Raw genomic sequence first — 17496 nt, 5'->3', positions numbered from 1 at the left:
GACAGTGTGACAGGGGCTTTACGGAGTGAAATGACCCGGAATTTGGCTTTTCTTTTTAAATAATTGTGACATTCTCACTGAAGAGACTTGCAATTATTTGCCCTAGACTTCTGCTTTCAGTCGTAGTTAATCATGAAGTTATTATTACCTTATCCGATAATCCAATGCAGAGGCAATAATGTAATATAATACATTATTTTATATATATGATATATTTATATATGTATTTTTATATAGTCTTAAAGTTACAACTGGCCCTTTGAGTGCAACCATAATGCTGATGTGGCCCGTGATGAAATTGAGTTTGACACCCCTGCTCTAGTCTAGATGATAAGAAAGGAGGTTTGAAACTTCCTTTATAAACTCCTTTAGCTTAGGAAACACTGGACCTTGCTTTACGAAGGGAGAGGAGAAAATGCTGCCCCACAATGCCTTGCGGCCGCAACATTTACAGTGACACACAACATTCGGCCATTCACGGAAACAACTGATTATGACCGAGAAATTATATCATGAAAGTTACGGTGCTTATTAAGCATTTTAAAACGTATGTGGTAAGTTGCCAAAGTGCTTTGTTTTAGTATTATAATCAATTAGAGAAATATGAACGTTAGTTTTTACTGAAATTATCAAATAAAGTCAACATTTCACAGTCTTTACTGAGCTGTGTGGGGTTTGTTAAACTTTTAAAAGATGTTTGAATGGTGATATACACAGTGATAGATGTTAAGGACTAACGTTTATAATAAATACATTTGTATTGATTTTAAGATATTTTAATAGTTCATACAATCATATGTATTGGGATCATTTGTATTAATGTGGACCGGAGGGAGAGGGTGACGAGCATAAGTTTCACTTTCCTTTTTTATTTCAATTCCAACTTTGGTCATGAAGAATATGTTTCTCTGTTGTCCACGTTCATAAAGCATAAAACAACAGCATCAGAGCACGGTGCAGAGTCTCTAGATGAGTTTACAGTAGTCCCTCGTTCTTATTGAACATCCATGTTGTAGTCCGCTGTATAGAAAACTGTAGTTTCCATAGTTTCCCCACAGCAGCAGACGCACATTCATGACATCAGCTGGCGCATCATAAATACGTCGGATAGTGAAAGTGCAGTCGGATTCTCAAAGTACAGCAGTCTCTTTTCCTAAGTCCTTTTGAATTCTCCTATCCACTATCCCTTAACCCCGTGACGTTTCACACAAAGGTCAAGGAATAGACGATAGTAGCTGATTTTTGGACTATTCGACTGCAGCCAAGGTTTATTCCATCAAAAATCGTCATGTTTTCAGCATAATTGACAGTCAATCACCCCAGATGGGACTCGAACCCACAATCCCTGGCTTAGGAGGCCAGTGCCTTATCCATTAGGCCACTGGGGCTTTGCACATCACATTTTTAGCGTCTCACCAAAAATGTGTTTGACTACAAAGTGACAATAAGGGTTATAGGCTTTAGTCCACAATGGCCCCTCAGGGTCTGAGCCACTGTTACCCCTTTTCCACTGAAATGAGTTATGTGCTTGTTCAGCAGTACTGGCGATGGTTCAGTTCATAATTGGTTCGCAATGTTGAGCCAACTGTCTGCTTTTCCACCAACCAAAGCCCTTTAGGAGCCACGTCATGACATCACAGTTTACGTCGCTTAATTTTCCGTTCTAACCGCTTCTTTGGGAAAGGGGTATATCAGAGAGGGCTCAACAATAAAAAGACAGCGTAGTGATGTTTTCAGAGTTGGCATGGGCTGAAGGGTAACGTTTTCAATAGAAAGCCTGCGTTACAAATTGGTTGAATGGTGTTTGAAAGACATGGGTGTTTATTTGCTAAATATATTATTGTATACAAGTATCAAATCAGTATTAGCAGCTTAAAAACCTTGATCTGGATATCACTATTTTGAGTCTCTCCTTCTGCGCCTTAAAATATAAAATGTGTGCAGGCTTTCCCAGTTGATGAAATGTGTTAGCTCACAAAATGTAACTGGTCTTTTCACCTTTATCACATTCAAACGATGAAACTCCTTAGTTAGCTATCCTATGAGCATATTTCAAGCTTTTTCTACTATGATCTATAATATATAAACAGGTTTTAAATAAATAACATGAAAAAAGCCAAATAAAGGAAGCAATGCTGTTCCTGCCACCCACCGTCCTGTGTGTGTGTGTGTGTGTTCTGACTCCCAGCCCCTATACAGTTACCTATCAGCAGCTGAAATATCATGTGTGTGGTGTCTGCCCCCATGCCCATATATCTACATGTACTAAGGTCATCTTGTGCCATCTGTCTAAAATATATACAGTGTACCTTTTCAGGCTGTACTCTTGGTACCACCTGACACTTTAGACATGTTGAGGGGAACATGTTTACGTCAAATTTAAAGGGGACCTATCATGCAAAATGCACTTTTGTATGTCTTTTATACATAAATATGTGTCCCCGGTGTGTCAAGGGAACTCACGCAGCATCAGAAAATAAAACCCTCTATCTTTTCCTCCGTACTCAAATCTCTAAAGACGGGGCAACAACGGAGCTGATCCAGATTTGCGTCCGATATGACGTTATATCGGAAATGTAGGCTGGCTTTACACCCACGGGCCTATCAGAAACATTGCTATCAGAAACAATGCCCGACTGTTTTGGACGTAATATGTGACCCGCTCTATCGAAATCAGTCGGAAGTCGCAACGGCTCATTTAAAAATAAACGTGGATTTGCGTAAAAAACACGTTATTCGGGGTTCGGGTGTTCTGTTTGATTTTAAATAAACAAAGTCTTGGCTTTCAGAATATGAAACTTTTATTTCCAAAATCACACGATAAATACATTTTTGAAGCTTGTAAAGGGAAGAAGAGGCACCTCTCACTCGCAATCTGCTCTTCCGCAGCGCTGCTCCCCCTCCCTCCGGCTGAAATTATGAATGTCAGGCGCATAGTAGTCATAGATAACACGACAGGGTCCATTACAGTTTGTTTTCATCTGATTTCAAATAAACAAAGTCTTGGCTTTCAGAATATTAAACTTGTTTCGGCAAATTCAGATGATAAATACAGCTTTGAAGCTTAACGGCATAATTACAAGCGGAGAACGGAGTAACTTGTCGTCACAGCAGGCATAACAACAGCCGGTGTTTCTCGTGAGTGTTTTCCCCGGGAAACAAACACAATACACACAAACGCAAAAATACACAAACACACACACACACACACACACACACACACACACACACACACACACACACACACACACACACACACACACACACACACACACACACACACACACACACACACACACACACACACACACACACACATACTAGGGATGGGAACGATTAATCGAATATTAGAATATTCAAAATTATTCAGGTATTCAAATATGAGAATATGAGTTATGAATATTTTTATTGTAATATTTTTTTTTTTTTTTTGGGAGGGATGCCTAAGTTGATTACATATTATCAAATGGAATAATTCAATGTATACGACAGTGCTATAGATAAATGTGTTAGGTCTAAAGGTGTGTTTTGCTCCGCTCACCGGTCCCTCACAGCGGGCAGAGGTGCTGATCTCTCTCTCTCTCTCTCGCGTCCGGTTATACTTCACTCGCGTTTATGTCCAAATCCATCAGATCTAGCTAGTTCTAGCTAATGATATGGCTGCTGCCCCTCCCTACGATCACACAGACTCAAACCTCATCTTATGCCCAAATTCCAGCAGAGAGGGTCTTCTCTACAGCTGGCCTGATTGTGAATCGCCTCCGCACCCGGCTCTCCCCTGAGTAGACATGCTCATATTCTTAAACAAGAATGAGTATTGAATAGCTGCATTCTGTGCATAGGCCCTGTTATAGGTTGTTGATCTCTGTTGTAATTGGGTTACGTTACCCTAACCCGTTATGTTGTTCGTGTATGATCCCTCTTTCATTTAAAAACCAAGTTATGTTTTAAGCATGAAAGCTGTAGGCCTATAGCTGTCAACTGTTCAAACTGTGATCACCAGTTCAATACATTTGACAAATTCGACTTGGTTTCTTTCTATACTTATTTGAACATGTATTTATTTATCTTTCAAAATTATATATATTTTTTTGATTTTTTTTCACATTTATTTTTGATTTTTATATAGGATATGTACATTTCGGTTAATCGGTTAACCGTTTTTTTGGGGGTTGAATATTCGAATATACATTTGCTTTCAAATTCCCATCCCTAATACATAGACACACACACTCATGAGCTCCCCCCAGACCCCTGATCATTTGCTCCGCTAATAATCAGATCAATGGATTTCAGAGAAGAGGAAACTTTGAAGGCCTTTTTCTCAAAATGATGACTCGGTGACAGTCATTATATAATGTGACATATTTTGCTTAATATTTGGAGTACAACAACAATCCTGATATCATCATAAAGCTTGGAATATCCTCTTTCCAACAGTGTATACAACTCAAAATGTGTCTTCGGGTCAATGCGACTGATTTCGATAGAGCAGGTCACATATGGTCGGTGCATGTTCACATTAACATCGCTAACACGCAGAGCTAACCTGTACTGGATAGAGCATGTGTGTGAAGAAGCAGGAAATAAAAAGGAACTCACTTTGTGGTATAACCGGCAAGAGAGAAAGCCTTTGAGCTCCATAGTGTTTCAGAAATAATCCTTGATAATCCATGATATGGCATTTCATCACGGCAGTATTTAGTTCAGACAGTTTTTTCTTTTTATCAATTTTAATTTTTTAAAAAGCTGTAAAAATATAGGAAATAAAGGGACATATAGGCATGGCTAGAATGGGTGATCTGTTTGGTATTTTGAGCAAAACACTTCATAGACATGTTTTTGATATGTTTTATATATCTGAGACCTATGCTATTACCTAAAAATAGCATGATAGGTCCACTTTAAAGTGAATGTTATTCTAGAGCCCAAGTGTGTCCCCTTGCTGATACATGATTGAAAAACATCCATCCATCCATCCATCCATCCATGGATGGATGGATGGATGGATTAATGGTTCTTAATATTCTTCCGCTATAGTTTGAGGTGTGCGTGTGAGGTTTAAACCTTTGTAGTTGTGGGATCAGACATCATGTGTGATTGTATGTGTGTGAGTGGAATGTGGAATTCCTACATTTGTATTGGTGTGTGTGTCAGGGAACAGCTAATACCATGAAAGGTGGTGTGAGATCAGAACGGTTCAGACGAGGTGCTTAAAGGAGCTAGTGTTGCTGACTGGTTTAAGATTGGACTTCACACATTTTTAAATCCCCTCACTTACCCTGGTTACCCTCAATTAGGCGCCCATATTGTGTGTGTGTGTGTGTGTGTGGCAGACTAATTCTACCGGCTGAAAAAGTCTCTATGCTTCTCTGTGTGGATGAATGAAATAATTCATAGATGAAAGAGTAAATTAAAGAGTCACAGCCTGTCAGTCTGCCCAAACAACTTGTTCTCTCTGGTGTGTCTTCTTCTGTCCGGCTGATTTTCTCCCTCTCTGCCTGAGTGACCTCTGTCTCTGCTCTCCTTGCCAGGCGGAGCACCAGACTCTCTCCTACAGCCAGACAGAGTGTGGGAAAGGGAAATGCCCCTATGATCCGTTCCAGAAAACAGCCTCTGCTGTCATTGGTAAGCTGACCGTTTTTCTCCTCACACAGCAACACAAATAAATTATGAATGGTAAGTTATCATAGGAACAGATATGACTTGTCTGTGAGTTTTCAGGTTGATGTGGAAGACCAGTTTGAGACAAAGTTATAGGCTTGTTGTTGCAGCACTATAAAACACCTATTGGGAAAAATATTAGTACACTGACTTTGTTAATCATACAACCAATTTGATTGGATGTTTTTTTTGTTTTTTTGGACGCCATTTTAACATAATATCTGCAATTAAATCTGAGGGCGCAAAGAGGAATAAAACATACCTACACCCTGACTACTCTACAGGAGGCGCAGCCTGAGCAGCAGCTTTAGTGCTCCGTCTGTTTCTACACAGGATGCATTCAGGCACAGTATTGAATGTTGACTGCATGCAACACAGACTTGGGAGAAATGTGTAAATCCCTGACAGCATAGAGCTAAATAGCAGCTGTCAATCACCCCAGATGGGACTTGAACCCATAATCCCTGGTTTATTTTGACCCATTCAGTAAAAAGAGTTCCACTACAAATGAACAAATGTGATCGCACAAACATATGCTTTAGTCCACAATGGCCCTGAGGTTACCTGAGGCCACTGAGGTGGACGACGGCACATTAATGAAGAGACAGCATAGTGATGTCTTTTCAAAGTTAGCATGGGCTGGAGAGTACACATTTGAACAAGAAAGCTTGTGTTACAAACTGGTTGCATTGTGTTTGAAAGACATGCACGTTTACCAGTCAGGGTGGATCAAACAAAAAGATGCTTTGTGGTCAGACATTTGACTCCACTTTGTGTCTTTGTGTTGGCACAGTCTACAGATACAGTCTGTGGAATATATACTCTCAGGTTTCAGACCAAATGTTTTATGAGCTTGACCTATTTAAGGTCCACTAAGATGCTCATAACTCTTCCAACTTTATGAAAGTGCAATACAAACTTAAGTACTTCTTTATTTATTTGAAATATCATGTCAAATTCCAAAGGCTTTAGTGTTCCTCTGCATTCAACAGAAGCTCATGGTGTGGAAATGCTTGAATCAGTGAAAGTATGATGTTGAGCTTCTCTCCAGCACATATAGCAGCTGTCAATCAACCCAGATGGGACTCGAACCCACAATCCCTGGCTTAGGATGCCAGTGCCTTGTCCATTAGGCCACTGGGGCTTTGCACACCACTCTATTTACCGACTCTGTTCACAAACAAAGGGTTCCACAGCCGCCCTAGTGCAATGGGGGTGCCACAAACATAGGCTTTAGTCCATAATGGCCTCAGGTTACTGAGCCACTGTCAGAGATGGCACAACAATAAAGAGACAGCATAGTGATGTTTTCAGAGATGCATGGGCAGGAGCCACCTTAAAACTGGCTATCTTTGTATTTGTAGTCATAGAAACAGTTTGTGGGTTATATACTTTCAGGTTTATGGGAATTGTAAGAACTTTACCTAAAAAGGTCAATTGTAAGAGCTTGACTTATAGGTTCTAAGACGTTCAATCCCAACTTTATACCTCTTCATGTGATTTAAATGTCTTGTCTATTTCCAAATAAGTGCTGGTTAATCACCCCAGATGGGACTCGAACTCAAAAGGACATTAAACTGGGAGCAAACAAAAAAGCAAATGAATGAAAACATGGTAACATAGCATAGAAGCAGTAATGTACTGAAACAACAGTGGTATAGTGCTCAGCAGTCTTCTTTTGCTGCACACCGTTTCTTGACATCTACAGACAGTACCGACATACAATTATTCTCGTACACTATTGTCTGTTTGGTGCTGGCATTAAAAAAAACTGCACTGGGGCTCTCACAAAAAGAAGAGAATATTTTTGGAATAAACTTCACCTTCAAATGTCATTTAACATTATCCATTCTGTGTGACCTAAATAAACTGTTGTTAATGTGTGTAGACGGAGAGCTGTATGCTGGGATCACCTCGGACTTCATGAGCCGGGACTCCGCCTTCTTCCGTAGTCTCGGCAACCGCCACGTCATCCGCACCGAGCAGTATGACTCCACCTGGCTTCAGGGTAAGGGCAAAGAGAACCAAAAGAAAAGTTTAAAAAGTCCCTACATTTACTGATCTGTAACATAAGGTCACATGACACAAGAAGATTCAAAGTTTTTGTAAGAAGATGATTAGAAGGCAAGAGGCACACTTGCTGGTCTCTTTTACAAAGAAAAAAGCAAACACTTATCACCTCTCTCTTGATGTATTTAGAAAGTACTGCCATTAATACACCTTCTTTGTGACTGAAGCATCTCAAGCATCGACTCTTTTTAGGTCGATCAATTCACAGAAGATAAGCGTGCAGGAATGGATTTGGAACTCCCTCCCACCTGACATCCAACACTGACTCTCTCCCCATTTTCAAATCACACCTCAAAACATATCTCTTCACACTCGCATATCCACCCTGATCATTATCCATCACTCATCCTCTGTTTAATTTATTTGGTTATTTGATTGATTTATATACTGCATTGTCTTGTTTATGTCTCTTATGCTGGTGTTATGTATTGTGTATCTTGTTTTATGTGTTTGTACGGCGACCTTGAGAGCCTTGAAAGGCGCCTATATAAAATAAATGAATTATTATTATTATGATTTATTTTTCTTTGAAACACAGTTTTTGAATTGCAAGACTCCTGGGATGGCTGGTCCTTTTATAATTCAGCATTTTGTAAGCATGCTACCCAGGATTTGTCTTGATTGCCTTCTTTGTACTGTGTTAGTTAAGTTGTGTTAAAACTAAAACATGTGGCACACAGACCAACATTCTACTGCTCTTTTGCAGTATCTACTCATAGATACTTATCTGTGCCTTTTCTGCATCTTCTCTCATGTGAGGTTTTCTCTTTGGTGTCAATAGATTGATATTCATTTAACAACCGTCTTTCTCTTTACATTTTGCTTTGTAAACCAAATGTATATTGCTCTAAATCCACATCTCTAAAACCATCTCATGCACGCCCTGTTGGTGCTTTTGTCAGGCCAGTCTGTCGGCGGGTGCAGCTGATAACAACAAGACACATGTTGACTCTCTGCTGTTTGTAAACTCAGCTCTGCCTGTCTCTCCCCAGATGCCCAGTTTGTACGGGTAGCGTCATTGTCTGAAACTGATAACCCAGAAGATGATAAGGTCTACGTGTTCTTCACCGAGCGCGCTCAGGAGGCAGAAGGGGCTGCTGGGAAGGTGCTCTACTCCAGAGTGGCACGTGTGTGCAAGGTATGGACTGTGTTTGTGGGAGAAAGATAGGCACCAGGTTTGTGTTTGTGTGCTCATATCAGAAACTGTCTGCGTGTAATTTACGTAAACACGTGTTTGTCCGAACAGGCAGAGAAGCTACGTGCTGCTCAGAGAGTGTTTACGTTAAGAGCAGCTCTGTGTGATTGGATGCTCCTGCCAGCTTGTATAGATGTGCCTTTTGATGTCTGTGTATATGCGACTGTTTATGTTTGCTGTGTCTTCTGCTGCACTGTGATGGACTGATTGTTTGTACTAATGCCTTTTTATGTGGATATGTGTAAACATACATGGCTGTGTTTGTATGATTTCTTTTTGCCTTGTTATGTATGCACATTTTTGTGTTCATGTTAAAAATGTTTTATTAAGTAAACACATTTTGCATCAAATAGTACATTTCTTATTCAACAACACAATAATCTGCAACAAAATAAATGTTGGTGTTAGGTTTCTTGTGAGGTTTTCTGCTTTTATCAGTATTACATATATATAATTGTTTAGTAAATTGAATATAATTAAGTTTTATGCTGTTGGTTAACCAAAAACCTATTTTTTTAATTTTCTTTAATTTTAGCAGGATAGGTCTCATTGGGATCTTTTCCAAGAGAGTAGAAATAGATAGAATCTGAAAACATAATGTAATGTTTTTACATTTGTATGATGTTTTACAGACCAGACAACTAATTAAATAACCAGGAAATAATCCGCCAGTCACATTTTTCTAGAAAAAAGCTTTTGTATTTGGTGTTAGCAAAGTAAGTGTTTTGTGTAAAACTGTAAATTAAAGTTATATTAGGTCATAACTATAGACAAATAAATGTTAGTATGTTGTTAGCTTGTATTATTTACTCTTTCTTTAAATCCCCTTTAGCTTCAACAAGCTGACTAGTCATCCTGAGGTTCATATTTAATCTCCTTAGAAAATAAGGTGAAATCAGTGACATCTATGTTATATACAAGAGAGAGCGATTAGTAATGATTGACCCAAAGCAGATATAAAATACACATGTTTTAATCAGACTACTCTTTGTATGTGTGTGTAGAATGACATCGGAGGCCAGAGGAGTTTGGTCAACAAGTGGAGTACCTTCCAGAAGGCCCGCATGGTGTGTTCGGTCCCGGGACCAGACGGCCTGCAGACACACTTCGACCAGCTGCGTGAGTACACACCAGCATCCAATGAGAAGCCCATTACATGCACAGTAAAACTAATCACATCAGACAGGCCTCAACAGCCACCAGTCACACTAACAGCTGGATCTCTACCACTGAACGCTTCATAAAAGAGGAATTGAGTTCAAAAACCACCCGGTATGTGTGTTTGTGTTTATGAGCGTGATGCACAAAGAGACGGAACTTCTCACAAACATTCTGAAATGACGAAGGAGAGTTTGCATGGCATGAGTCTGCTTGGCTCCACAGTTACCACGGTGATCAACAGCCCTGTCGGTCACCTTAGGTCCGTCTTCGTGCCTCAGCCTTGGTAACCAAGGAAACTGGCCTCAACATTCAGTTGCTGTGGGTTTATTCATTATCGAAGATTCGCACCAGTGTCCTCCGGTTGTCCGTGTGTGTGTCCTTGCGTGTGTGTCTGTGTGTCCTCAGCAGGAGGTCTAGGAAGCATGGGTTTTTCATGTGTATTTTGAGCAAATTGGGATGTAAGCCTGCCTTTGCTCTCTGTCTGAACTTGTAGGTGAAGATGTACAAGTTTGTAATATTTCAGTGGTGGTGAACACAGTACTATCAAAGTGTGAACGGTTATCTCCTGCCTATAAAGTAGAGTAGCATTTCAAAGGGCCTGCACACCCACACAGGAGTCTGCAGTTGTTTAATACTGGCTATTAAATTGTGTTTTGCAAAACCCCCCAATTGATCAAAATGAATCTGTTTTGTTAGTTATTCACTATGGTTTGATTTAGCTGGCTCAGATAGAGTTAAACACTACATTCCTACAGGTCAGGAGTGTTCCCACATTTTACTGCAGAAATATTTAATGCACTGCCAAGTTAAATCTGCTCGGTATCACTTCATGGCACAATACATGAAGACGGCAAATAAGCTGCCAGATTCCCCCACAACTCTGCAGATTGGAGTCTTGAGCTTTATGATTTTTATCAAGATGCCCCCACAGCTGGTTACCCCATAGTGTTGATTTATGCATGTCTGTGCATCTGATCCAAACAGACATCGTGATTAGAAGAGCAGGTTGTAAAATAGGGAAGAACAATCTTTTCTGATTGCAATATTTCTCTCTCTGTCTCAATAATGAAGAGGAGTTTCTACTCAAATTGTTCTGTTTGTACTACAAGACTGGTGGCTCATGGAATTCTTGGACCACTCTACCCTACTGTCAATCACCCCAGATGGGACTCGAACCCAAAATCCCTGGCTTAGGAGGCCAGTGCCTTATCCATTAGGCCACTGGGGCGTACCTGTTAGTGTCAAACAGACAAGTTAGACAATGCACAGAGGGACATTCACAGTAGGGAGCAAACGTGGCAAAGCAAAGCTCTTCAAAAATAGGAACATGAGACAAAGGAGTGTTGTAGTAAAGCAACAATGCCATAGTGCTCAGCAGTCGTTGTCTGCCGCACACCCTGTTTTGCTGACTTGTAATGTCTGGACTGATGATTTGTCATGGTAAAATAACATGCTCTACTTCCCTGAGAAGAGAGAGGGGGGGCATGGACGCTCATGTGGATGGGCGAGATGGTTGACTCATAAACCTGTCCAAAGTGGGTGGGCAGCGGAAGGTCCACGTTGTGTATGTCTGGGGTTTGAAATGTGTCGTCAGCGCCGCCGTTTTTAGAAACTAACCTTACTTTTTTATCTGACTTGTAATTATCATTTTGCAGACATTACAATCAGCACTGTTGTCTGGAGCGTTTCTTCTTCTCTGCCATGACTCTTCCTGCTTGTTGCGTTTTTCCCTGGCTAAGGAGGCCAGTGCAAGAGAGACAACCGAGAAAATGATGTATTTAGGTATAAAACAGGGCCATAACTTCACTTTGATTTTGAAAGAGGATGATTTTAATACAAATCACTTCTGCTGCACCTCTCTGCTGTCAGCCCCACGCGGCTCACCTTTTGCTCGGTGAGAGAGCGGGCAGACAGAGAGCGGGAGCGCTGTGGAGACAGGACCGGTTTCTTATCTTTGCTGTTTTTGTAAACAGAAGATTCTTAGAATAAACGACATAACACACACACAGAATGACTGTTTATGTGAACATATACAGTACAATAACACATTCTGTAAATCACACACTCTTTCTTTTACATAGTCAAACCTCTATGCAGAAACACATTTGAACGCATTCGCACAGCTTTCGCGCTGTTACACACATACTTGCACCTCCGCCTGTGTACACAAGACAGTTCTGACTTGTCAGGAGCATAAACATCTCTGCCCTGCATGCCTGTGGCCATGTTTTACTCATCTGATAAGGGTGCGCATAGATTTGTTTGTGATTACACTCCAGCAAGACACACACAAAACCACAAACCCATATCCAGGAGATTAACCCATCAGGTTAAGAATGCGGTCAGTGTTGTGTTTTTGCCACGCTCCACCACACAGAAACACTACAAATCCCATAAACCACTGACAGTGTGCGGGTCCCTCATAGCAGCAGAGCGGGGGTTACCACCTGGTGAGAGTGTGTGTGAAAGTTATTACAATTTGCTGAACATTTTGAGTGTGCTATGTTGTTATAATTACATATATTTGTAATGTATGTTTATGTAATTGCTGCGTTTTAGTGAAACAAATGTGAGTGGGTTTTCTGCGCTTTTTTTCTGCGTGTGTATTTGTGTAAAACACAAACCAGGTACAAAAAAACAGCCATATTTAGTTTCAGCTCCTGTCAGCTCTGATACTGTTTTTACAGGTGAAAGTATTCAACACCATGTGGGTCAAATCCATCACAAACCTTTTATTTATTTTTGTTCTGTTCACATATTGGATGGCACAGTTGCTTCTCACTTACCAGCAAAATACATTTTGTCTCTTCAAATACTCTGGCCAGCAAGAGTCCTTCTCGATCAATAAGCATAAAATGATGGTACACAGGACGAGGTGGCCGAGTGGTTAAGGCGATGGACTGCTAATCCATTGTGCTCTGCACGCGTGGGTTCGAATCCCATCCTCGTCGAATTGCTTTTGCAGCGGCAGAGGCTCAGACTGACAGACAGACAGTGTACGAGTAGGCAGTGTGAACTGATAGTTGGAAAGTTCCAAGTATATCTGGGCACTGCCGTGGTTCCCTTAAGCATGGCTCCTAGAACTATGGGTTAAATGCAGAGGTCACATTTCACTGTGTGTGCTGTGCTGTGCTGTGTTCATGTACATGTACACGTTACTGTACTATGGAGAAGAAGCCCAACAAATAGTTGTTATTATTATTATTATTGTATGTCTTTATTGAACAAAGAACATGCATACAAATACATTAATCTCAAAAAGAGAAGACATGTTATATGCCAGATTATAGCTATACAGATAAATAAATCAATGTACTTGTACATTGTATTATACATTATATATATATATATATATATATATATATATATATATATACATTGTACATTGTACATTGTACAAGATGCAACTCCTTCAGCTATTCATCAACATCAGAATCACAATCCCTTTATTTGTCCCACAGAGGGGAAATATAAGGGGTCTCTGCATTTGACCCATCCTAGTGTTAGGAGCAGTGGGCTGCCATTATGTACAGCACCCGGGGAGCAGTGTAGGAAACTGTGCGTTGCTCAGGGACACCTCGGTAGCACTTGGTCTTTCCAGGAGTTGAACTTGTGACCTTCCAGTTCCCAAGCCAAGTCCCTATGGACTTTGCCACCATAAAGCAGAATAGGGCCACTAGATCAGCACAACATATTGGAGGAATACCAGTTTTATTTCCTTTAGTGTTATTTTGGTAGTTGTTGACTCACATATTTAAGATGTTGAACTCCTTCACATTTGGCTTTCTTCTGAAACGAGCATCTGGTGGGTGATGGCCACATGGACTGACTCATGACACAGGACAGCCTGAAGTTGATTGTTCAGTTGTTTTGTGTCTGAGGTTCACTTTCATGAGGCTGACCGCACATGTTTACGATGTCACTTATTGTGTGAAATTATACGTCCAGCGTCATTGAGCCACAATTGTTCAAATAAACCTCCAGTCGTGTGTTTCATATTTTCTCATTTGTCATGGAGGACAGACGTTCCTCCTGTTGCCCATTCAATCTGAGATGACTCACGAGTCCAGCTCAGAGGAAGAGGACTCTGGGCTGTTTACTGCTGTTGTCCCTGTTGTGGTAGTAGTTGTGAAGGAGAGTCATGCTATGAGGTTTTTCTGCCCGGAGACAGACAGCTCTCAGTGGCCGGACTCAGCGTAATGGCATTTAGAGACACTGAGGTATTTTTTGGGCATTTTTATAGTCTATTTTTGTCTGTGTATGATAGATTCAATGTTCCCGTCATAGGACAACACCCATATCTGTGTCACTACATCACCCACTGACGATGGCAGGGAATAGGGAGAGGAGCAAACAGGAAATAAATAATATTTAAATTTCATTTGGACGTCACTGGGGAGATGAGTGGAATAAAGAAGAAGTGGGCAGAAGTGTGTTTTCCTAGCTTAGAGGATAAACATGACGAATGGAAGGGAGGGAAGATGAAGAACATGAGAAGTGTCATCTTCACGCCCCGTTATGATGAGATCTGCAAAGGCCAGAAAAAAAGTCTTGGACAAATAGAAAGAGTTGGAAAGAAAAAAGGGAGTGGTAAGGATGAAGGAGGATGAAGAGAAAGATAGACAGTAGCTATATTTACCCTAAGACAGCTTGGATACAAATATAGTCGTAAACAATTCAAAACAAATGTAAATATGACTGGAAATTGGTTCGAAATGCCACAACAAATAAACCAACTACAGTGTGCTTCTACACAGACATAATATTTATCTCAAAAAGGCAGTCGTGGTTTTTTTTGTCAGAAAATTATATGAAAATCAGAAGAACAAATAAGACCTGCCTGTAAGTTCACATACATTCACCAACATCAGTGCAAAGGACCTCACTAACAGGGGCTTTTGCAGGATTCTGTAGACAACACTTTACACATGTTTAGACAGTTTGGAATTAAAGCTTTATTTGGATTGATTGTATTTTCCTTTCGGTCCATTTACTTTACCGGGTAATAAAGATGGAATAAAAAGGTCAAAAAAGAGAGTGGAGGGGGCGATAACATCTCAGTCCATATTTAAACCGAGGAAAGAGCAGTTGCCTGTATTACTGAGTCACCAGGTCGCTCGGTCCTGTCAGATTAACCTGAGTAATGCATTTCCACTATTTACTGCTTAATTACCTCATTAACCAAAACACTCTCTGTTTAAAGCAGGTATGAAAACATGTTTTGTGATACTGAAGGAAATTAATCATGTTTTGGCGCCTGCATTCAGCCTTTTCTTAATCCGTCAAAGCTTGTGTGAAAACACTTGAATGGAAGCCCAGTTCATCAGAAGGAGAAACGGAGGAGAAAGATAGAGGGTGAGAGGAGGGAGGTGGGTTTAGAATGAGGGGGAGACAGCGAATAAAAGTAGGACAAGTAGGGAGAGGGTAGAGGTTATATCACAAGGTGTTGAGCAAGAGGAAAGGAAAAAAGGAGGAGGAGACGAGGAAAGAAGTAGAAACTGTTATCAAAGTATTAACACTGTGAAAGAGAAGGTTGAGGAGAAAGAAGGAATATCTGATTAGGAAGATGATAAGAAATACATTTGTCTTCAGGGTAGGATACACAATGAAAATGGATGATGAAGAAGTTTGGTTGGAGAGGAGCTCTGGTCTAAAGAGTCTATTCCTCAAGGGGATAAAGAAAGTGAGATGTGTCTGGTATTTAAAGGTTATTTAAGACTTCTTAGGTGGAAATTGCAGTAGCATGGGAGGAATATGCCTAAGAGGCTTCTACGGCCTTCCCCGCTGGCACCAGTTTCATATTCCCCTTGAGCTATGGTGGCCCTAAAGTGACACAAGTGAAGTCTTATTATAAAGAGGAATGAGATGGCTGATTGCTAAGTGCAGAAGTCTGGATGAGAAAGAATAATCAAAGTAAGAAAGGTCCTCACTTAATGTTGGCAGTGCATTTCCTTAAATCTCTCTAGAGTGTTGGAAATTAGTTTAAGTGCTGATGCTACCAAAAGGTCTGCAATTAAATAAAAATGGTGCAATGGAAAGACAGAATAGGAGGAGAAGGAATCACCCAAAATAATGAAGGTGAGATTTATGCAGCAGGAAATACCCCAACCCAGACAAAAGGCATTGTTCCTCAAAGGACACGGAGGGGGGCAGAGTGAGGTGAAGTGAAGCTTAAAGGGTGTGAGGAGTGGTGGGAGGGAGACTGGGCGGTAGGGAATGGGGTCAATAGGGAAGGATAGTGAGGTACAGAGTGAGGGGAGAGGAGGGGGACGACAACAAAAAGGGTTTCTGTAGGAAATGCAGTGGGCAGAAATAATGGATTTGTATACATTTTTTCAATGTAAAGCAGATTATGAAGCTTTTAAAAGTCATAACCCTCTTAAACTACGGATGGGTTGCCTTATAGCTGCTGGCTAGATTCCCAGTCTTTAATGAGAGTTCAAGATATATCTTTTTTTCTAAATGGGCGTCGAAAGGACTGCCATACTATTCAAAGTGTCCTCCAGCATAATACATAATTGGTCGATTTATATAATCTTTCTCATTTAGATTTGCTGATCAGTGGCATTTTAAGAGATGAAAGGTTCCTGGCAATGACATTTACCGCCAAGTCAAACGCCCTTCATTGCCACCTTGGAAGAGTAGGCTTCTTCCAAATGGATCCCTTGGTGGATATAAACGGTGAAATAAAGAGAGACATCAGGGTGGGGATAACAGCAGCCGCTGGAGGGGAAGAAAATGTGTCACAGAGACAAAAAAGGTGCAGTGGCAGAAGGAATAGGGCCAATAGCCGAGGGGGGAAAGAACCAGACAAGATGGAGGCAGGGCTATTATTGGCAAATTACTATAAGATGGCGAGGAGGACATAAAGAAAGGGAGTGTGGTCAGATAGATGACAAGCAGGAGGAGGGAGGTGGGAGGATGCTGGCATTCAGGGAGTAGTGGAGAAATGAGGAAGATAGGGGTGTACGCCTTGGGAGGCTGCGGCCAGACAATTATGAGGAGGAAGATGATGATAGGGGCCGGGGCTGCAGGTCTACGGGCCAGACAGCACTATCGGCCCTCAGGGGAACACAGCCGCTTTGTTTAGAGAAGAGGACACAAGAGAGCGAGAATATAGGCCAGACAGATAGATGGACGGGGAGAAGGAGGGAGGGAGAGATAGTAGGAGGGAGGGAGGGAGGGAGGGAGGGAGGGAAGGATGGTGAAAGTGAGAAACAAAGAGAATGAGAGACACCCAAAGGGATCATGGGAAGTCCAGGTGGATTTGAGCAGAAAGGGACGAGGGATGAGCACCTGATGAAAAGATAAGGAGACAGAAAGAAAAGGCGAGAAGAGGATTCAGAGAGAGAGAAAAGAAGCTCAAAACAAGGGATTGCTGTTACGATAGTATATGAGTAACATGT

The 17496-nt window shown here is 41.0% G+C and overlaps 1 protein-coding gene and 4 non-coding genes across 7 annotated transcripts in view; 2 read left to right on the top strand and 3 right to left on the bottom strand.

The window, feature by feature from the left end:
• Window positions 1-17496, top strand: part of sema3h (sema domain, immunoglobulin domain (Ig), short basic domain, secreted, (semaphorin) 3H) — a 73818-nt gene that overhangs the window by 33697 nt on the left and 22625 nt on the right. For all 3 annotated transcript variants that reach the window (XM_034209417.1, XM_034209418.1, XM_034209416.1), the window contains exons 5-8: window positions 5535-5628; window positions 7553-7672; window positions 8727-8872; window positions 9934-10048. In XM_034209417.1, the coding sequence (XP_034065308.1) occupies window positions 5535-5628; window positions 7553-7672; window positions 8727-8872; window positions 9934-10048 (475 nt within the window). The remainder of the gene's footprint in view (window positions 1-5534; window positions 5629-7552; window positions 7673-8726; window positions 8873-9933; window positions 10049-17496) is intronic.
• trnar-ccu lies at window positions 1316-1388 on the bottom strand. The gene has a single exon. It is a non-coding gene; the product is annotated as a tRNA-Arg (tRNA).
• trnar-ccu lies at window positions 6736-6808 on the bottom strand. Its single transcript has one exon. It is a non-coding gene; the product is annotated as a tRNA-Arg (tRNA).
• Window positions 11246-11318, bottom strand: trnar-ccu. Its single transcript has one exon. It is a non-coding gene; the product is annotated as a tRNA-Arg (tRNA).
• On the top strand, window positions 12960-13041 carry trnas-gcu. Its single transcript has one exon. It is a non-coding gene; the product is annotated as a tRNA-Ser (tRNA).

This window comes from Gymnodraco acuticeps, unplaced genomic scaffold (genome assembly GCF_902827175.1).
Source record: "Gymnodraco acuticeps unplaced genomic scaffold, fGymAcu1.1, whole genome shotgun sequence".
Lineage (NCBI taxonomy): Eukaryota > Metazoa > Chordata > Actinopteri > Perciformes > Bathydraconidae > Gymnodraco > Gymnodraco acuticeps.
Note: the sequence above shows the minus strand (reverse complement) of the source record. Positions and strands in the feature narration are given on the sequence as shown.